Source organism: Apaloderma vittatum, unplaced genomic scaffold (assembly GCF_000703405.1).
Source record: "Apaloderma vittatum isolate BGI_N311 unplaced genomic scaffold, ASM70340v1 scaffold13534, whole genome shotgun sequence".
NCBI classification, from domain to species: Eukaryota; Metazoa; Chordata; class Aves; order Trogoniformes; family Trogonidae; genus Apaloderma; species Apaloderma vittatum.
Window position 1 is genome coordinate 124,085 of NW_009713322.1, and position 22,892 is coordinate 146,976.

The 22,892-nt window shown below is 41.5% G+C and overlaps 1 protein-coding gene across 4 annotated transcripts in view; it reads right to left on the reverse strand.

Moving 5' to 3' along the window:
* The window catches only part of KCNC1 (potassium voltage-gated channel, Shaw-related subfamily, member 1), a 98,221-nt gene extending 75,335 nt beyond the window's left edge, over positions 1-22,886 (reverse strand). For 2 of the 4 annotated variants that reach the window (XM_009868324.1, XM_009868326.1), the window contains exon 1: positions 22,288-22,848. In XM_009868324.1, the coding sequence (XP_009866626.1) occupies positions 22,288-22,848 (561 nt within the window). Of the gene's footprint in view, positions 1-22,287 lie in introns of all 4 variants that reach the window. The other 2 variants (XM_009868325.1, XM_009868327.1) reach the window with 2 other exon arrangements.
* Between the last annotated feature and the right edge of the window lie 6 nt (positions 22,887-22,892).

Genomic DNA, 22,892 nt, shown 5'->3' on the forward strand with positions numbered 1-22,892 from the left:
TTTAGTTACGCCCATTTTGAACACCTTGGACAATGCTGGTTCTACTGGAAGCTTGTCTTTGTGCTGCTGTTGGACTGGAAGCAGCCCCACAATGTAGAGCTTGAACAGAGCATGGAAGAATTAGGACAGAATTAGCCACCACCTCCAGATATTCTTTTATTAATTAAGAGGAACATGGTTTTATTTTTCTACAGGCGCTAAGTAGATATGCATTCAGAAGCTCTTGTACAGGTCACTCCTGAACAGAGGGTTTGAAACTATCCGGATTCAGTTTCCATGACAGTGCTGGTGGAGGTGAAAAGGACTTGACTGGCCTTTACCTTAACAGGATCTTAGCTATAGACTAAAAATCCATTGAATTTGAGGGAATTTGTGGGTGCAGAGGTTGTAGTCAGGTTGTGTCTCCATGGCAACACAACGATGGACAGGGACTCTTGCGTCATCGCTTTCCCTAGAACCAGCTGGACTTCAGGAATGGAGAAGAAAAGTGGATGCAAACTATTAATCTGATGTCCTCAAAGCCCTTAAGAAAGGAACAGACCTTCCAGCTCCCTAAAGTCAGTACCGCCTCCTTTTCCTTTACATGAAAGCCTGTCTATGATGGACACCAAATTTGCCTCAGAGGGTCTCTCTGATTGCTGCTTGCGTGACAGGCAGGACAGAGCTGTGACACCGAGAACGAGGCGTGTTGGTGCATGTACGTGCCTGTTGTCAGACAGCACCAGCTTTGCCACTGAGCATTAAAGATCACAGTTAAAATACAGGTAGCTTCAAGAAGCCAGTATTCGTTTTTTGGTTACCATAAGGCAGTGGAAAAGCAGATTCTCACTGTCAAGAGGGAGAAATGATAATTCTCACTGTCATCTCACTGTTAAGTATCCTGTGAGATGCTGACGCTCTTGGATTTAAGAAATGGGTTCGAGGTAGCTCAGCTTCTTTTTAGGAAAATGATTTAGCAGATTAAGTCACACTTTGGCATGATAAACTTGCATGGATACAAAAGAACTTAGGCAGAGTTCTACTCTGAGCTGCTCTAGACCTCTGTCTGGTGGTGGTGTGTTAGCATTAAATAAAGGCGTTGTCATCAGTCAGGCTGTCACCTACCTTGCTACCCACTTGTATTAAATGATTTTACTATCAGCTAAGATGGAGCACACCAGTGAGTGGCATATTATAAGTGTCTGGAGAGATTAGATACTGAAATTAGATGGAAAACATCCAGGCTCCTGTGCTGGATCTCTGAGCTCTATTTTGTGGTTGCCAATGTGTCCTGCTCCAGCCAGATAAAACCCAAAGCTGCGCTTCCTCATGCATTTCCCATAACTGAGGGTGCAAACTAGAGGTGTGAAAGGTCACACAATAACTGTGTGCACTACATAAGCAATGCTGCATCTAATTCTTCTGTGTTACCGTGTATGCCAGAATTCATCAGATGCCTTAATAAGCTCTAACCCCTTCTGTTTTCAGTTTCTTAAAACAGTAGCTTCTCAGTCTGGTGGGGTTTTTTTGGGAGGATGGTCCTTGATAAGAGATTATTTAAATAAATAGGAATTGAAGTATTGGTAAAAATGGTCATTGCAGAGATCTGGAAGCTGATGAACCCCAAGATGACAGCTATCCTTGGGGAAAGTATCCTCCTCTCTAGGAAAATAAATATCTTGGAGTAGCATGGGATTTAAAATTGGATACGTGAGCATTAATGCAGGAAAACATGCTACTGAGAAAGAGGTACAGCATATAGGGAATAAAAGAAAATACAGCTACACTGGTGTTATCCTATTCTTATGGAGGGGCACAAACCTAGGATTATGCAAAGAGAGAACTGGCTTGGTTGGTGGACTCTGATATAGGAAGCCTCTTCTAACCATGTTAATTACCGTGGAAGACAATCTCAATCTCTGTAGTTAAATGAGCTAGCATAGCATGGTCTTGTTCTTTCCTGGGGCCTCTGAGTGTTCCGCCAAGAAAACAGTGAATAACATTCAGGATGATGAGGTAATAAAGGCTGTAGTACACTTTTTAGATAATGCAGGTTGGGTGGTTTTTTTCGTGGGAATCTTGTATGAATTTTTCATAGTATAAAAGTATTTTCTTTTGAATCTCTGTATCTCTCTATTCCCGAGCAGCACCTTGCCTGGTCTCTTTCTCACAGAGGCTGCATTGGCCAGCAGCTCTTGGCCTCCTCCCTGAGTGTGGTCAGGAGGGGACAGGACAAGCCTGTGTTTCTGCCTGCATCTTGGTGGCACTTGGTGAGTCTAGCGAGACGTTTGTTTGTTTTCCAGAGAACAAAGATCAGTATTCAGGGAAGACCAAGACGCTGTGACAGATGCCAATCTGCCTAGGAAGTACTGAGCCTTTGCTACCATTCCCAGGGAAAAGAAACACTAAGTTTTACAGCAGCATCTGTTGAAACTAAGCCCAGCGAAGGTATTTCTGGATTTAGTATTATTGCTTTTGACCTGCTTAGACCTATTTACAATGGTGAATATGGTGAAATCTTTTTTTCTTTCTTTTTTTTGGTGTTGTGGGGTTTTTTTGTGATTTTGTTCTTTAAGCAGTTGCAGGCAGGATTCCTTTCTCATTTCTGTTAATGGTTTCTTTTGAATAGCTCAAGAAAAAAGTGGGATATTTCCTTGCCTCAGTTTGCACATTTTGTGAGAAAATGAGAAGAATACTTGCATATCTCACTTAGAAATACTGAAAGGATTAAGTAATTTTTCTGAAGTATTTTGAATTTCTGGGAAAAGATGTTATGGACAAGCAAAATATTCTTCGCTTTGCGTAAATAATACATGTAAAAGTTGAACATTTATAAATCCTTCCCTTTTCTGGATATTCTTATAGGTCCTATTCCTGCAGATGCTCACTGTCAGGAACTTCTGGCAAACCAGTGGAATTCAGGGATGCTCTGCCCTGATGTGGATTGTTTTTCTTCATGATCATTCAGAATATTTTCCTCGAGCTCCATATAGAAGGCCACGTTATCAACTGGAGTAAGTGCAGGTAGCTCTGTTCAGCTGAACATCTCAATACCTGCTTCTGTTAGCTAAAGGTCATGCCCGTATCCTGATGTACAAATGTCTGCCTGCAGTGTGAAAGCTGTTGCTTTCCGTTTTCCCAGTAGTAAAGATATACTCCAAGAGAAATAGGCTTCAAAATCCTGCTGGTCATTGGTAAGATGGTTTAGAGTTCATCCCGTTCTGCTAATACATGGCATTTGTAGTGCAAGATCTGGTGAGGGAAATATTAGCAGTACACTGGTACAACCTCATAGTTGCCAGCATCAGCAAGGGCATCTGCATGCTGCTGCAGGGCTTACCTGCTTATTATGTCAGAATAAAATCCTTGCTTTAGGACTTTAACTCCTGCTGACTGTCTGAAATGCAGTTGCTGTGCTGCTGAACTACCTGAAAAATCCTCTCATATGGATAATTTCAGGCTGTTAGCAGTAAAACAATAGCAGGCAAGGAGACTACAAAGAATGGGTTAAATCAGACTTCCTACTTCTTCGGTATTCCTGGATAATAATCCACCTACAGTGACTCTACACTGTGGGTAGAAAAAGCCTATCTCTTTTTAAACATAATTTATGCACTCCTTTGCCTTTTGAAAAGGATAGACACCAGCCAGAGAGAAGACTGCTCTGCTGCATTAGGGCTCAAAATTAACCATCCAAATGTGTGCCTGATGTGCAAGTCAATCTGCCAAGTCATAAATGTTACAAACAGACATTTGATTAGTGTGGTTTTTTAAGGCATGCTTTTTGGCTATGTAGCTTTAGCAAATATCGTTTGCTCCAGTCTGTGCTGAAAGGGCAGGGCCATGTATGCTATTAACCTGGCACAATACGAAATCTGCCATACACTGCTTTCTCCGGAGGATTTCTTTCTGCAAGGACTGTGTGCTGTGAGGCAGTGTCTCCCGGATGATTCAAAGTGCCCTTGACTTGATCAGCAGTAAGCAGGAAGGAAGGTGCCTCATAGTTTCTTCTGTGACGCAGTGATGGCATCTGAAGAGGCTGAAAGTGTGAAGGAGTCTTCAAAGAAAGCTCATTCCTCTTCTTTTTTTTTTCTTTTTCTTTTTTTTCCCCCTTAGAGAAGAAAGTTCATCGGCTTAGATCTGAAGGGGTTGGCTGGTTGGTTGGTGAGAAGCTTCTGCCCTTGAAGTAAAATTCAGACCTAGAAAATTTGATGGTGGTTGCGTAAGTACTGAAATTACTATGTTGCTAAAGCCTGAAAAGCAAGTGACTGGGGAACATAATACAATTGCTTTCTGACCTTTTTTTTTGTTGTTTTGCTTTGAGTTTTGATTAACTTCATATTAATTATAATTGTTGAATACTGGGGAAGAAAGGTGGAGAGTGTTTTTCCTCAAAATTCTACAGCTTCCCTTTGTTCTTTCATTTGGAAGAGGAGTCGTTCCTGTTGTCTTCAGGAATTACTCCAGAAAAAAAGAAACAGGGAGGTCAGATTTGACACTTTGATCCCTCGAATTATACAACCAGGATAAAAGCAATTTCAGACCATCCCTATATTTTGTTTCTTTATGAAGAAACAAAACCATGGTAAATACGAGTTAGAGTTATTTCTTCAAAAGCAGTGCATTTTTTTGAGGAACACAGTGGTTCCTGAGCAATATCAAAGGCACCCAGCAATCTTCTCCTTGCCTATAGCAAGAATGTCCAGACTCTGACAGTGGAAGAAGGCACCAGCGAGTAGGTCTTGTGCTGTTCTCATGTCTCCAGCACGCTCTGTGGTTTGTGTCCTGGTGAAAGGGTATTTTCAAGAAGATTGGTATCTGCAAAGCAAATGTGTAGCTCTTGTAGCATCTGCCTTGCTCCTTGAGTCTTCTAGGGAGTGACGAGGCTGCTCCCTGTCCCAACATACTGGCAGTGACACAAGAGGTCCAAGTGTCATTTTGCTGTGTCCGTCCTGACTTCTTTGCCTTGCATCCTCACCTGTAACAGTAGCTCTGCCCCTTCTGGCCAAATGTTTCCTCAGGAAGCGAATAGCTTATCTTCCATATCCGCCTGATGCCTTTGTGTCAGAGGTCTTGGAATGATCCTGGAGATAAAGCCAACCCAGCTGAGAAAAAGGTGACTCCTCCCAGTATTCTTTGTGCCTTCCTATGATTGCTCAGGGCGCTTCAACATATGTCCATATGTCGGGCTTCAGCACATACAGCATCTGCTCTGGCATCTTATTCTGTAGGGTATTGGTCTTCTTGGAAGAGACACCCTCTTTGCTAGACACAGCTCTCAGCTCATACTTAAGTCTTGCCCGTTCTGGGAAGGCAATGTGTGTTCTGACAACAGCCAAGACAAAAATCAAGGGTTTGTTCTATTGCCACTTCAGGGCCGGTACTGAACTTGCTACTTCTACTTGAAATCTCTATTCAGAATACATAGATTATGGAGATGATGGGTTAATTCACTCAAACTATTTTCTAGCTTTATGAGGTTGCTGCAAACTGGGGCCAGTTAAAATGTGAGGTATGCTTGGGCCTGCTAGTGCTTTGATTTTGTATGTTTTGTTTTACAATGTCTATTTGGGAATATAGGCATTCCATTTTTTAAACTTTGTCATTATGAAATTAAAAGTTATTCAGTGCATCTCTCAGTCTTTTATGCATGCTCTTCTGGATGTGTCTTACGTTAATTTTTCATCTGAAAGAGCGAAATGAAGCCTCTGAATTTTCAACTGTGGTTTAAAAAAGTTTTGTAGATACTATGTTAAATGTTCCTAAATTTTACCTCCCTGATGCACAAAAGCTTTGCTTTCTCATTTCCTGTCAATCTTTTTGAGGAATGCTGAATAATCAGAATGAAGCGAAGATAATTTTGCCTTCTAATTCCTCTGATTTATTTTGAGAACAACTTTAGTTCTTTCTGTGTCAAAAAGATGTCCTCACTTCACCTGCTTAAAGCAAACACGATACTGGAAATTCATCAAGTATCTCCAATTTATCTCCAAATCACTGTGTGAACATTAATTAGTCTCCACAATATCCAGAAGAGGTAGATAAATAATGTCCTATTCTCCTGATTATAGATGTAAATCACTATGGAGGAGCTGTGGTTTGCCAGAGGACACGTCTGAAGTGAGATCAAGGGTTGGTGCGTTCCTGTACTTCCTGCACGAGATCGTACCACTCCTGTCTGCTGCCTCATCGCTTCAGCTCCCTCACTGCACCTGCCCCTGAATCTTCATACCGGAGTCCTCAGTGGACAGAGTAGATTAGCAAACTACAGCTTTTCATTAGAACAACATATATTCTCAATTAAAAACCTGCCTATTTATTCTAGGCTTGTTTTTAAAAAATGAATATGGTTAAACAAGGTTGAAGGGGTGCTAATTGTCCCATGGATTTAATGCACAGTGCGAATCACCTCTAGAATAATAGCTATGGTGGGGCTGTTGGCTGAAACTCGCCTGGCATCTTTTAGTCTGCCAGAGCAATAGCCTGTGGCTCCCTCTCACTTCCCCCAGTGCCCTGTGTATTTATTAGGCTGGTTGTTGTCTTCTCCTGAAATCCCATTTAGTCTTGGATCACAGCTGAAAGGAGCCTGTGTGCATGGTGAAGGCCATAATTCTTGTGCACAGCTCCTTAAGAGGAATAGCTGGTTTGGCTAGGTTGGAACACTGAAGAGCTCTTAAAGAGATGAAGTTGGCTTTTTTTTTTTCCTTTTTCTCTCCTGTTTTTCCTGCCAAGCTCTTGTGCCAGCCATCAAGGTGTTTGACCTTCACAAGCTACAGAAAAACTGAGTGCATCAGAACACACCGTCCAAAATCCTCAAGTGTCCTTACAGCAAAGGCTCCTCCAGTGCTAGCACTGGTGATAATACATGAGGTTTTTCACTGTGGAGCCCAACCTTCTTTTTTTTTTTCCTTTTATTCTTTGGCAAGCTCACAACAGCAAAATGTGCTCCTTTGACCACAAAATCTATTGCTGCAACTTCCCTTCTTCCTGGGCTCTTGTGAGGGCTGCTTTCTTGCTGGCGGCACGTGCAGAACGTACTCCGTATTGCTAACTCATTTGAATTATTTTGATTAGGTTGTTCTCACCTTGCTGGAAAAAAGATTTGCTCTGAGTTGTCACAGTCTGAGATTTCACGCTCTTGACAGTCTCATTTCTCTACTAGTAGGCTGGTGATTTGTCATCCTACGTTCCCTTTCCAGGGTCCCAACACTATTTGTTGTTCAATGTGTAGTGAACATGGAAGGCTGAGACTTCCCTCTCCCCACAGTGGTTCGTTCTTCTAATTCGAAGCCTCTTCCCATCTCCTATTTCCTGTTTCTATATCCTACTGCAGACATTTTTCTTCTCATTGCTCACATCGGAACCCCTATTTTTTGTAGTTCTGCTTCAAGAGTGTCTTCGTAATGTCTGATGACTGCAGTTCCTGCACCGCATAGCATGCCATGCTCTGTGAGCAGGAGATCAGTTATTCAACAATTAAAGTGTTGTTTAAAACACAGAATTGGTGCTACAGCCTCCGGGTGAAAGAGCAACGATCAGAGGGACAAGATGATGTTGATCCTTCTAAAGGGAAGAGTGGCTTCATGTCCAGAAAGGGCTAGAGAAACACAGAGCTAGGCTGAAAATCATTTGCAGAAAAACACATGAGCAAGCTTGTATTTTCCTGATCTACGTGGAAGCCTGGTTTTATTCTCAACTATTTTGAAAACAAACAAACAAACCATCTAAAGCTAAAGGGCTGCAAGCAGAAGGTATGTATTTGTAAATAAAAAATAAAAGCAATTTTGGAGAAAAGAAATCCTTTTTTTCTTGAAAACATTTGACAAAAACTGACAGATTTGTCCTGCAGGCTGCAAACTGGCAAGGCTTTCCCTTATCCAAAGATTTCAGCAAAATTTTGTGCAGAAAATTCTTTCTTAAACTTTGCTGGTTTGTTCTTTCTTTTTGACTATCATTTTACTTTCTCACTCTTTTATTAAGGAAGTGTAAGGGGAGAAAAAGAAGCTAATACTGGGTGAGGGAACTTTAGGATTTTTCTTTTGGAGAAAATGGAAGAGCTTTGAATAAACTTGAGAGGAGGAGGAGAAATAGAAGGGAAAAAAAAAATCTTTTCTTGCCAGAAAGAAAATGTATCTATGTTTATTTGACCAGCTCCAGACCTGAAACTGCAGAATACATCTAGTACTGTTGATACTCCAAAACCTGTTTCTTAGCCAAAAGGTCTGTGTATTGTGAGAAGGCTCCCTAAACATAATGTGCAAAGTTTCCAAAAACATAAACCCCCAAAATTTCAACCTTTTTCCTCCTTCACAACCCTCAGGAGTAACTGGATTTGAAAGACAAGTGAGGCTGTGGAATCAATGTTAAAGAGGGGCTGGTGACATGCATGGTGACTTTACTTCTGGCTCGTCTCTCTCTAGGTGTGTGCCTAGAAAAATAAAATCACTGCCTCAGCATAATGGGAGATGCAAAACCACAAGTGACTACTTAGCATTTTGATGAAGATAGGTATGTTTTCAGAAAACATGTGTTCTACCCTATGCTGCAAGCCTGCGGTGAGTTTTGTTAACTAGAAGAATTCATAATTTGGGCTACTGAGTTGGCTTAAGAGTGTTTTTGTGGCCTGTGGGCATTTTAATAGCAGGACTGTGGTGAGCTCTTGCAGTGAGCATGAGCAGGAGCTCTGCAGCTTGATAGCTTCATGTCATCTGGAAATTTTTCTTGATTACAGCTAGTTCCATATGCAGTACACGTCGTCAATGAGAAAATATTTTCTTCCATTTGCATCCAAACCTTTATTGATCTGCCTCTCAAAATACAGCTTCTGGTCTCTCAGTAAACACGGTACAGGGTTTGTGAACGTAGTTTTTATGCACAAATTGCCTACTGCATTTTTCTGAGTGTATTCCTGAGCCCTTTGCCATCTGTGTCCAGCTCTCGTAGGAAGATCTTTAGAGGAAACTATTGCTCTATCTGGACAGTCATGTACACGCTCGTAGAAATCTTGTTATTGTTCTTTTGCTAAAGTCAAAGTGGGGAGCAAAGGATGCCACAGAAAGGGATTTCTACTATGAGTTTTGCAGTTACTAGAATTAATGATGTGCCCACAGCTACTGTAAGTGGAAATTTCATCATTTAGACTGGCATTGCTAAATAAAACCTGGCTGGCTGTTGGGATGAACAGTGCCATCAAATATTCTTGTGGCAAAAAAAAAAAAAAAGAAGAGCTGTTGTTTCTAACTTTCACGTCTAGGATCTCTGCTTAAGCTTACTGCATTTCTCACACCAATAAACACATACATCTTCTAAAATAGATTTAGGATTATCAGGCTAAAAAAAAAAAGATTAAATTTCTCACTGCTCTAAATTAGACTTTGCTGCTGAAGCTAGGAGCAGGCAAAGCTTACATTTGCAAGAAGCGTCGAAAACGAAGAGCAATTCTGTGCGGTGTTCTCAGCAGACATACAGCTACATCGAAATCCTACCTGCATGAAGGGAGCACAAAGCAGTACCTCACATTGGTGCCTGTAAGAATGGTACACAAGAGCCTGTGTTCTCAGTACCTAGCTTAAGAACCTTTGGGGATGAACTTGAAGAAACCACCTGCAGCTGTCATTGACTTGAAAGGGAGCTAGGAAAATCAGGATCTGGCACTGAAATTCCCATCACGCCCTTTGGGAGATCACCGTTTCTATCTGAAGGGGGGTTTTGCTACTGCAGGATGTCCGTGACTTAGTGAGCCCAGTGTCTGAAATCTGCTTGTGATTAGCTTGTTTTCAGCCTGTTTTCAGATGCAGTAGCGAGCCTTTTGAATGCCAAACACAGCACCTGGAAAATACTATTCCTCTTGATGCAAGTGAGTAGTTAAAATGTGCATATTTGATTACAGTATAGGCTGGAACAGCTTTCACATAGAATATCCAGAGAACAAGAGGCCCAGGAACACAGCTCCAGACTTCCTGGCCTTTGCTCATATTCCTGCCACAGTTCTCAGTCAGACTTCTCTTGCATCTACATTTGCCGTAGTTCCTCCTGTCTTCCTTTCTAATAATTTGAGACAAGATGACAGAACAGATTAGAAAAATATCTATAAATAATACCGTTCATAAAGAGGCATTTACCCACTGAGTCTTAAAAACTCATTGCCTGATTTTGTGCTATTTTTATAAGCTTCATCTTACTTGACACTGACAATGATTCATATAAATATTAAGTATTCATTTTTAGTCCATTGCACATAAGTGAAGCTAAACTGTATTGGTCTTTGGAGTTTTTTTTACCCCGCAGGTCCCTGCTTAGGACGGAAAGAGGGGTAGGAGGATTTAGTTGGTAAGTACTCTCTAAATTTGGTCCCATGGTCCTATGTTAGATAGCATAGATGTAGCATTTTTAAAATTTGCAGTGACATTCCTATTTAAAAGGTGGTTTTGTTGCGCTTTTTTAAATTTTATTTTTTATTTTTCTGTAGCATATAAAAATAAGGACATGTTACCTTGAATTAAAATCTAAATCAGAAGGCTGTGGAATATAACATGATTTCTTATTTATACCTCTGTGTTCAGTTGTGACTGTGTTGAACAACTCCATCACTCTCCTTTTGCTGTATCTTGTTTTGTAATTAAATCCAGTTTTAAAATGTTTTATTTATTGTCCAAGCATTTTTTGTTCTGCACAGCAAAGCCATTTAAACAATGAAAGAAAATATTTTTTTCAGTGTTTGTCACTTTGAAACCCTAATGCAATCATGTTTCTGTTATAACAGGAGTAGATTTGATAACAGACGGTAAAACTGCCTCTGCTTTATTAGAGCCCCTGGCAAGACTTTTACATTAGGTAAATTACAATAGAGAGAAATATTTAACAATATACACTTCATAGTTTCCAGTAAGATTTTGAACTAGTAGTATGTGTCTCATGAAGGCAGTGAATGCCATGGCTAGAATGTTTATTAATCACTTCTGTGTTGGTTGTTAATACCAGAGCTAAAGCTAAAAGGCTCTAATCTTGCAAAGACTTGTTCTAGGGCTTTTCCAAGTTAAAGTTATCCTGGCAATAGTTTGAGATTGCTTTCCTTTTATGGTGATAATGCACTTTTATTAAAAAGTCATAAAATGAGAGTAATCAATTTCCATTTGAATTAAAAGAATGTTTGTTAAAATATTGATGGAAAGGCAACCTTCAAAGTTTTTAAGAACGCTTGTATTTACATGGCATGACTGAAATGTGACAGATTGATACCCCTGGAAAAGATGGGTCTTTTCAAAACAAATTATGTGAAGTGTCCTTAAACTGACTTGGGAGCTCACTCTTCAGCACGGCAGAACTGCTCAGGCTCTGGGGTGAAAAGGTTTTCTCTACTTCTGTTTTATCACCTACTTCTGTGTTGCATCTCATTCTTTTTTTTTTGTGCATTTTGTACTTTCCTTCTCCATAGGGGCTGCACAGAGACAACTGAATCATTGCACATGGCTCATCCTGGAGTCAACCACATGATGACGACGTTGGTTATTTCCTAACAGGAACTGGCTTCGGACTAGTGAGTAACTGAAAATTAAAAGCTAGCCTTGTCACGTGCTAAAGTTACGCTGTCTCTAACGATGTCACTATATACATTTAGTTTTTGCTATTAGCTTTGCTGAATTCAGTAGTCCAGAATTAGCCAGAACAGCTGCTTAGTTCCACATTACTGCGAAATGCTGTTTTGCCACATATCCAGTAATTGGTTTGTGAATTCCTGTGCAAGCTGGAGCAGCTTCACTAACTGCCTGGATGATGCAGCTATCTGAAGCTGGGAAGTCTTTTGAGCAGAGACGGGTGTAAATTTGAAACCCTGCAGTTGGAGGAGGATATTAAACCTGAAGTTCCACATTCTAAGCAAAAAACTGTAGCCACTGGGTTATTGCATCCAGGGAAGTGTTGCATGCTGCTAGTATCTCCTGTTTTCATTTGAGCATATTTTCGAAAACAGCTTTTATTCAGTGTGTATTCAGCAAGTACGTTTAAAAGACTGTGCCCTTTAGTGAAGAAAAATTATGGGCATTAACAAAGCTTTGATGTAAGGCAGTTGTTAACAATATTAAAGTAGTTCTGGGCGCAGGCAGAAACAATACTGTAGGCATAGGGAAATTTTAATACGCCTTAAAAAAACTACATCTTTAGGGTTAGTGTTTTGGAAATTGTAATTTTGAACTCGTGGCTAGGTCCTTTCCATGAGTCTGGTTTCAGGAGTGAAGATGTAGGAACTGACTGCTCGATTTCCACAACACAGGAGTGATGGAGATCCGGCGGGGGCCCAGCCTCGCTGGCAGCACCGGCTGGCACAGCTCATGCGCGCGTACCGCACCTTTTGCAGAATCCTAGCTTTGGGTGATCTGCTCCAGTCCAGACTGGTCTGGGAAACACTACATCTGAGCATAACGTAAATTCTTCCCAGAGACGCTTACTGTTAACTTGCTGGTTTTATACTAGGAGCATTTAGAGGTGTCAACAGCAATTATAATCCGTTGTGTTAGTTCCTCCAGTAAACACATAAGGGAGAGACGAAAAAACGCAAAGCAAGGGACCTGAGAAAAGTTGTCTTCCTATTTTGAAAACAACATACTAAGATTAAATGTCCTGTATGATTCCACACACAGTAAATTTCATAGAAGATGAACAAGGCTGAAGCATACCCACGTGACATGGCTTAATGAGCTAATATGACGTGTTGTTTGTGTGGTTGTGCCATTGCAAATGGTTATTTGCTGAGCTATATGAATGTAGCCTGCCTTCGTATTGCTGGCATGCTGTAGACTCTAGCTGAAATCCCTGAGAGGATTTCTTCAGAGCTAACGTATGCAAGCAAGCAGGATGCACAAATAATGACTTTAGTCAGATCTGCTAACAACGACTTGCCTGATAAGCTGCATTAATTTAGTTGCTTGTAATCATCTGTGCAAATCTCAGGTTTGGGGTTCTTTCTGTTTTGTTTCTTGGGCCGATCTGGTTTGTTTGGTTTTGGTTTCTAGTGAATTCACATCCTGTAGGTCTATGTATATTTTCTGTGGACGTGTATGGATGGCTCTACATGAGTGTGGAAGATCACCTAGTAAGACCAAAGGCTTACTTTGCTCTCCTAGCCAAGATATCCTTCAAGGACAGTAAATGTGCAGTTTTAGGAGTTGCTGCAGCTGATGATAAATTTGTACTTAGAATTGCTTTTGAGTTTCAAAATTTTCATTTGCCTTCACTCTATGTGACTGACGCTAGTACGCTAAATTGAGCTGCTTTTCTAAGTGGAGCAGATTCTCCAGAAGCCGTTTCCCTTAGAACAGTGAATGTACTTTTGCACTATTGATTTTCTGCTGCTTAGACATAACCAACAGTTCAAGTAATCTATACAGTTTTGAAATTTATATTAGGTCTTTTAATAAAATCACTAGCACCTTTGGGACTTTTTGGTAGGGTAAACACTGAACTCTTATCAGTTGAACACTAAATTTCAATATTCCTTTAGCAAAATTCAGATCTAAGCTGATCTGCTACTTCCTTCCAAAAAAGAAAACCCAACAACCAAATACCACCACCCCTCCCCAAGCTGACTCAGTCTGGTGCTGGTTAAGCTATCATAGCACACTTAGCTTGTTCTTGGTTTGTCCTTACAAGTGCTTTACTGAAAAAGCCTGAGTTAAAATCAGTCCTGCATTATGCGGGACACGTTCCCAAGAAGTGCTAAGACGTACTGTCACTAGATTTCTTGCAGAACTCCACGCTAGAAGCAATGGGGAGATCCATGTTAAAAAGAGGAACAGGAATAGCACAGTGTGGCTGACATCATGTTGTCTTGTTTTCAGAGTAGAGCTCAGAGGCTGCTGTGAAGGCAAGCCCCTTCTGCATTGAGTCTTGTGGCAATTATACAATTGTCCTTCTCGCCCTGAAAAATTCTGTGTGAAATAGGTCTGCACGGGTCTCAGGCTGAGTCTCACTCACGTTAGCGGTAGCTGTGGCAGTGGCCTTAAGAGGCAGGGTGGGATTTTGCTGACGGTCTCATAACTCCTTGCCCATGTCCTTGTCTGCTGTAAGACATGACCTCCCTTTTGCTGAAAGCTGTAGGTGCTCAACAGTTTTAGCAGTTCATCCCTATTATTTTTTTTGTTATCAAATTACAAGCGTTCTGGTGGAAGGTTTTCATTTAATTAATAACTGGATAAACCACAAAACTGGCCTCTACTATCTGTACCTGTCAATTGATCTGATGTAACAAAGACTGTAAAGAATCCAAACTAAAATATAGAATAGAGTTATTGGACTGAATTTTCAAAATGAAATCTGTAGCTGAATTTCTGATGCATGTCAAACAATAAGCGACTTGAACTGACCAGATCTTTCTGTATTTGAATAGGGAAATGCAGGTAATGTTTTAAATGTCTTTTTTGGAGGGCAGGAATAGGGATTCTGCTGCAGCTGAAACAATGAGCTATTATCCTGTTGATGTACTTCCATGCACGTTTTTAATTTTTTTGTGAATGCGGAGCAGATGTTCCAAGAAATTCAGGAAAGAAGATGGATTCGGTTTGGTTGTGCAGACCAAATTGCCTGTTCTAACTTGTATTTGTGTCTGGGAAATTATAAGACTCGGAAGGAATAGGTTTTGCCTTTGTTATTCAAAACTAAATAATCCATCTTACTGCTTCTTAGGGACATTCTTTCTCAGGTTTTCAAGTAAAAAGCCAGTAGGATATTTTAAACCATTTCATGCAGTCACAACACCACAATGGTCTTGACCGAACCTTTTGTCAAAGCAAATCTAGCAGTGCTAACATTTACTGCTGCTCCTGAAGTATCAACAGAATTACGTAAGCGTGTGCTGTGTCAGTAGCTCATGTGCAGCACACACATCGCTGGCCGTCCGCAGTGCACTGAAATCGGAGATGTATTGCATTTACAAAAGGCCATTACCATGCAATTTTAACTTACTGTCATTAAAGGGTCTTACATCATAAGCAATCACTGCAAAAAGCCTTGGACTGAGATTTATTAATCATTTTTACAGCCTGATTTATTAGAGCCCCCCCTCTGTCTTATAAATCATGTCTGAAAGAAATGAAAATCAATTAGGGCCTGTCCTTTCACCTTTACTCGTGCTGGGTAGTCCCTTGTTCTCCGCCTGAAGGAAACGGGGATATTCCTGGAGTAAGCTATCACTACAAGAGTAGGAGTGAAGATAGCAAAATTTGGGTGCTTACTGAGCACAGGAGAGAGATGTAAAAAATATTCTAGAAATGACAGCATTTGGTTTATATTCCGGGGGGAGAGGGTGGTTCTCCACAGATTCATAGATTTCTCCGATTCCATCTGATTCTCATACTCCTGTGTACCATTTAGAGTGAATCACGTATTTATGTAATGCAATATTCAGCAGAGAAAGCCAAGTCAGCCTTCTAATACTGTTCTTCCCTCAGATCAAATTCAGCATATAGTACAGCTAATTGTCATAAAATTGCAAAGATCTCAAAATGGCTGTTCTATTAGTCTTATCCCTTAAGAATGCACTGAGATTTCATAATATCAAGCCTATACAAAATGAAAACTCAGATTTGCCTTCATTTCCAGGAGAATTACAACACTTGATTATCAATTAGTGCCCAATTTTTCAGTCTGAATCCCCCTGCTTGCTTGTGTTATTATAAAACACAGCTCCTGGATGTGATTTGGTTGAACATTAATTGAAGTCGTGGTTTGAATGGGGACGTATTCTGTAGTCCTTTGCAGTAAAAAATGCCAGTAAGATCGTGAAGAGCTTTGTCAGTATTAGAGCTCTATGTTTTGATGCAATGTGCTAAAGACACTTGTGTCTTTAAGCTATTCTGAAAATACGTACTCGATAAGGTATATTCCCACTGAGTTGCTAAGATCTATTGCAATTCAGTGCTTTGGAATGGAAATATGCAATGTGCCTATTCAAAACGCAGTGCCCTGCAATTAGTTTGTTATCCTAAACCATACTGCAGGAAAAATTGTTTCTCGCCTTAAAGTCGGTGGTAATTTTGGCACTGAATTTCAATAACAGCAAGGCTGGGCCCCCTCTGTTGCTGATTTGCTGACATCTCTCCTGATGTTAAAAGAATGGCAATATGTATAGGCTTTAGTAAAGTACTACCATAAATACACACAGATCAGTCACATATTTTTACAAATAAGAAAGATGGATACCATTGAATACTAGAGTGCATAGCAGAAGGAAAAACAAGATGGAAAAATAGTTTTCCTAGGTATAGTCTAATATATCACATTTTTGTGAGCAGTTCTAAAATAGCAATAATGTAATTGATCCAGGGATCTTTTTATCCTTTGTCTCAGGATATACCAACAGAGTATACCAGTACTTTGCTGCTTTTTTTTCCTAACTAAATCCTAAGTAGTGAATGTCAGGAGAAGGGCAAAGAAAACAACTGAAGGCACATAGGGATGGATTAAAGAGAGAGGAGACCAAAGATCATACTGAAACTAGTCACTAAATTTGTATTAATTTTGGTGGCACCGCGGTTACATTTTCAGAAGTATTTTGGGATGGTTTAATTTTGAAGTCCTTCCTCATATGGAAATCCCACTCAGCATCGTAGGAGGTGGCAGTGATAGGAAGGCATATATATGTGTATGCATATGATGGTATGATCCATACAATCACAGCCTTGGCTAAATCAAGTAAATTTTGTAACCTAGAAACATTAAAATTAAGTAAGATCAAAAAAAAAAAATTTAAATGGCAACAGATGCTGTTCTTTTTTTTAAGGTTTTAGAATAATAGAAATACAATTGGAAATAGGCAAATGGTTTAAAATACCCTTTTTTGAATTAAAAGTGCCTAGTCTGAACTTGCCAGCCCTGGATTTGTCAGGTGGATAATCATCCCTCTCATCTCCCTGTGAGGCTGTGACTTCAAAGACACTGTAAGATGTTCTGGGCAGACATCATATCTTCCGATGTGTTCCTGAACAACTCAAACCAAGGAAGTCATGATTCTGCATGGCTGCTATGGTCTCATTTTTTTTTTCATGGTGCAGGTTTTAAAATTTATTACTTCTGAAGTCAGAGGGACAGTTCCCAGGAGTTATTTATGAGTGTGCCTGCTCCCAACGTGGCCAATTCCACAGGGACTGCACGTGGGACTTGGTGCGAACGGCGGAGGCTTTCTAGCTGGCATGCCAAAGGCTTCTTTGGACAGGATGCAGAGAAGACTATACCATGCTTACTAATGGGTTATGTAAGGATTTGCAGTAACATGTTCCGTGATCGGAGAAAATGGGAATAAAATGGTCTTTTAGGAGCTATAGCAATAATGAACGATAGAGTGGTAGTTAGTAGATGTCTGTCTGTAATTCCATATACTACAAGTGCAGGGGAAACTTCATTTAATGTGGAAAGAGTCATTTTTCCAGAGCTGTAATGCAGCGTGCAGGTAGAATTAGGCTGTCTCGTTAATTGTCAAAGTATATGGTGAGGATTAACTGCAGCCAGCTTCAGTGCAGGATTAGGTACGCTCTGCAGGGGACAGCTTGCAGGAAGGCCCAGGGTGGGAGAGCAGCTCCATCGGGGTCCCTTTGATGAAACCCTTCCCCGGAGAGCGGGTGCCGGCGGGGAGGGGAAGGCGTGTGGGGCAGTGAGCTCTCCTCCCTCCTCTCCCTACCTGCTCATGCTCATGGGAGCCCCAGAGCGCTGCCCGTGGGGCACTCCTGCACCAAGCGTGTCCCGCGTCAGGCGGCTGCGGGATAAACTCCCCTTGTGAAGGGTGATGAGTATCTATTCTCACTCCCGAATACTTGCCCCAGTTCCTGAGCTTAGCTGTGCTGGGCCAGGGTAAAGGATGAGCAGAAATCACCCCAGCCTCTAAGCCTCGAGACAGCATGGATATTCAGCAACTAGGATCCCGTAAGCCTTTTTGTACCTACAGGATGTAGTTTATATAGAGAAAAATCAGTTTAAATTGAACACTCAAGGTGGAAGTGCTCTGAAATGTATAAAAGAAAGCTGGAAGAAATCCCAGGGAAATACCTTTTTTTCCTCAGCTTTTCCCCACTATCTTTTCTCCTGTCTCCTTCTTAGTGTCAGAAACTTGTCCTTCAAAAATCACCCACTGAGGAAAACAGATCCTTCTGCAGGATGTGAAGGGAGAACACGAAGGAAGAAGGGTGAGTGAGAGTTTTGCCATAAGCCTTTCCACTCCTAGATCAGAGCTGTATGGCATACACCAAGATGGTCAGTTAAGCTGCTGAGGACTTTCCATAGGACCCCAACCAGCTTTTATTTAAAACCAGTAAAAAATGTTTATTTGGAAGGACTACAGAAGTTTTTCTGAGGGTTTATTAATGAAGCTTAACCATCCTCATTTGAATGTGAGCACTAGCGCAGAATCTCAGCTCAAAAGTCCGGGTCCCCAAGCACTGACTGACCTCAGGACAGTGAATTAACACAACCACAACCCCGTCCTGCTGGAGAAGGGGAGAAGGAAAGGCGCAAAGGTATGCCATACCTGCAGGCCAGGCTCCCCCAAGGAGGTCAGTGGGAGCTTTGCTAGTGGAGAATAGCATGACCAGGCGGAAATATAAAGGAGAGTGGATGCGAAGAAAATATTTTGCACACACTTGTGTACTGAGGGGCCTGCGAAGTCTAATGAGTGCAGAAGGCAGGATCTCTATGACAGTGTAGCTTTGGGATAAGCTGTGTGTATTTCTGTGTGACTGAACCTATTTCCCCCTTTGGGTCTGCTGAGGAAAACTAAATTTACAAACTTTTCTGACCATGCAAAAAAAGACAGTTCTATATGCTTTAAAGAAATGTCTCGCCAATTTAGGTGCACAATATCCACGACATGCAGTGGTATTTAGCTGCCTCATCAGATGCTTTTGAAAATCTACCTGGATGCCTGTCTATCTGTATGTGCACCTGGTATCTTCGTAAATCTGATCGTATCTGTCACCTGATCTGTTACTCTGTTCATACCTCCAGGTATCAGACTTTGCCTGTGTTATCCAAATGTGGATTCTTTAAATTATGGAGAAGTGCAACACCCATGTTCTTAACGGATATGCCTAAGGCAATCTGTGGAACAACTACCTTATTACAAGTTTAGAAGGCAATGCAATTTTTTCCAAGTATTTAATTTTTTTTTTTTTACAAAGAACTGTCTTATTTAAGAAATCAGTGTTTAGAAAACCAGAATTTAATTCAACTCAGCCATTATTGTTTTAACAAGAAGCTGTTGATTATGTTGCACCTAAAGGCAAACGATTGGTGACTGGGAATTTAGCCTTTATCAAAGTAAGTTTAGAAATAGACAAAATTTGCAGAGTTAGCTGATTTTGCCTGATGTGCACAAATGCTCTTGCAGTATCCACTGGCTGCCTACAACAAGAACAGGTGTAATTTAGTATGACTTTGGTGAAGCAGAACAGTCAAATGTGCTTGTATTGGTAGGCAGTGTCCATCAAAATGCTCCAAGAATGGCTAGATTTGAGTAAATGCTGAGCTTTCCATAGACAGTTCCTAAATATTCACTGAACTAGTATACCAGGTAGAGTCCAGAGAAGTCTTGCTTTATTCAGATGTCCAGGTTTTCAGTTAATCTTAATATTCATATACTGTATTCCTTTTACTTGCCCGAGTGTAACAGTATAATGGTTATGTAAACCAATGCTTATGTTAAGATGTTATTTTGACATACGTTTCGTGCCATATGTAAACTCAAATATGTATCTAATAACCACCGTTAGTACAAGTCTCGGATCCAATTATGAGCACAAATTTTTGTGCTGCATTTTTTTGACAAAATGGCAATGCGAATTTAAAGTTTTGCATGACTGAAATATAGTTTGTAATTGGAAGTAGCATACACAATTAAAAGTCAGGTAACAGTAGATTTGTTGCCTGACTCCTTATTAATGATTGCTTTAATATATGATTCACTTGGTAATTATACAATCCATTATTTTACTGTAAATTAGCTATTGTGAGTTTAAGGTCTTTTTGCAACGTCTCTGTTAAGTTACAGGAGCATAAATCAAACTCCTGTCTCTTTTTACATCCATAACTGTAACATATGGCTTTTATTAGGAAATGTTAAGTGTCTTATAATGTCTTCTTAATGGACAGTGTGTGCATGTGTTGATGATGAAAGCCATCTTCCTTCATGCAAAATATTAATGCATATGGCCTATGTCTCCATAGATACAAGTTAAAGAATTGTATTTAACCCATTAAATATTCAGTATACACTTCAACTTTGCCTAGAATTCTTACTTCTCTAGTTTAACAATCCTTTAAGGAAAGAATAAGTTAGAGATAAATCAGGACTTGAATTCTACCAGGTATGCACATGTAATTGTGAATAAACAGTATAACATCCACTGCAAAAACATGCAACCAAAGAAATCCAAATCACTTTATAAAATGCCTATTCCTAAATTAAAGAATTAGAAAATGGAATTTATATCCCCCTAGAATTCCAGCTGGTACATCACAAAGACTCTGAATATTGGTTATAGATTTTGTCCTCTGGACTTAAAATATCATAGTGCTTCCAAGCAAAAGGGTGTTTTAGCCTCTGTTCGTATCCTTTTCGTTGGGACAGCATCGTCCATTTGGCTTTTGGAACATTCCACAAAATCTTGGGCAGGCATGCACTACTCTGACTTGAGGTGTGTTTTACCAACAGATTCCCAGGCACCAGAGAGATCTGCTATTCAAATCAACAACTGCTGATGCTGGGCTTGATTAAAGGAAGCTAACTAAGCCTTTTGAAGGCTACCCTCCAGCCTTCCTTCTCCATTTCCATGTTCCTCTGGCAGAAATCAGGGATTTGAAAGCAGCAATTCAACAGCATCATCCTTTCATCTCATGGTAAATATTTTATTATTCTTTTACCTCCATGCTGTTTAAAGGAATTCATTTAAAATATTAACTTCTTTGTTCAGGGAGGAAATCTCCAAAGGGCATGCAAACAAGAGTCTTTAGAAAAGCACCCAGATATAACTCCAGGCTCTGCTCCAGCTTTCCCCATTCATTCAGCCTGCAGACCTGGCAGCTCCCCGCTGGAGATCTCTGCTCAGACTGAAAGTCTCAAGCAGCCGCTGTTCCACCGCCCGCTCACACACAACCAGCTCCCCCGTCCCTGCTCCCTGCATTTCCACTTCTCTCTCCTCCATCCACCCAATTTGCTCCCTAATCTGATCTCACTTCTTTGATCCTCCTCAGGAACACTGATCATCCTCCCACACCAAAGCACCACTCATCCTACCGAGGGCTGGCAGCAATTATGCTGTAACAAAAGTACGTTTTACCAATTTGTTTGTGAAGGCATTATCCTTCATCTGTTTTCCTGCTTAACAGTATGGGTATCTTGGGGATTTATCCTGCTACTGATCCTGAAGTGTCAATGTTTTCTTTACTTTTGACTTCGGGAGCAGAAGCAGGCCCTAATTAATGTAATTACCCTCATATGTGATAGCATGAAATGTACCTACTTAGAGAAGTTGGGCAACCATTTAAGAACATCTTTATCCACAGCTATTCTGTGAACTGCACCAGTGTGCATTCCCTTTCCAAAACAACCGCAGGCACCAGGAGGGGAGGAGTTGTCCTTCAGTAGCCAGGCAAGAAACCTGTCAGACACAGTGTCCCCTTTCTATGTGAATGAACCCTCTCCTCTAATTAATACTTTGCGTTTCCCACAAGGGAAAAGACAGAGTGAGGAGGTAAGTGAGGAACTGAACTACCCATTCTGAGAGAAGCATGATCATAAATATTTAATGTGGTATGAGGAAAGAGAAAGGAACGGGCTCCCTTTGCAGTGCAGGCTGAGAGACTCCCCAAATCCCCTGGTCTCCCAGGGACTGCCTGCTCCTGTGATCTTTTCTCCATCTCCTAGAGAGCCATTAGCTCACAGGAGGGCTGCACAAGGTGTCTCTATTTACTGGGGGATGACCAGCTGTAAAAAACCTGTGCATGGAGGGGAATTACCTGGCATAATGGAGATCTTCCTGGCCTGTGAATGGGAGCCTATGCAGGCTGGGGGGCTTTAGAAGCCTGTTAGAAAATAACCGTCTCTGGAAGCCCACATGTGAGCACATGACCTCACACCTCAGTGTCCACTCGTGCCCCATTCACAGGGCCTGCTCAAGAGCATTTGTCCCCATAGCCCGCGCGTGATTTTTGTATGGCTACACACATGGATGGCTGCTCTGCTCTGCCAGCGAGAATAACCCTGGTGATGCTGGAAGCGGGGCTGATGGGAGGTTTGAGTGTTTTGATGGGGGTGCTGATCGCATAGCTTACCCTTGCATATCTGGAGGAGTAGGGATCCTCAAAGAGCGCCCAGATGCGGGGCTGCCACCGTCTCCAGAAGCCCCCAGACCTGCCATCCGGGGAGTCACTAAGTGCCAGGCGTTTTGTCATCTCCAGCTCCTCTTCGCCGTCACCAGAGTCTCCGGTGCCATCTATGTCTCCGTCCTCGGCACTGCTATCCAGGGGTGCCCCACCAAAGCTGTCCAGAGCCTCTTCGGCGTCGCGGTGCTGCCGGTAGGTCATCCAGCAGCAGGGCTCCACATCGGTCTCATCGATGCCCCAGAAGGCCAGCTCCTCCTCATACAGGGGCCCGCACACGTCCGCGGGGCAGTGCAGCTTGCCAGTGCGGTAGTAATTCAGGATGTGGGCGAAGACGCCCGGGTGCCGGTCGAAGAAAAACTCATCCGTGCGGGGGTCATAGTCGAAGTGATCGGGCTCGGCTATCCAGGCCAGCCGAGTGCCGGGCAGGGTGCGTAGGGTGCTGCGGTAAGTCTGGTGCCTAGTCCCTCCCACGTTGATCACAATGCGGTCGCTCTCGTCGCCCTGGCCCATCTCGTCTCTTATTAGGCATGTCGCAGACTCATTCAAGCAAGCAC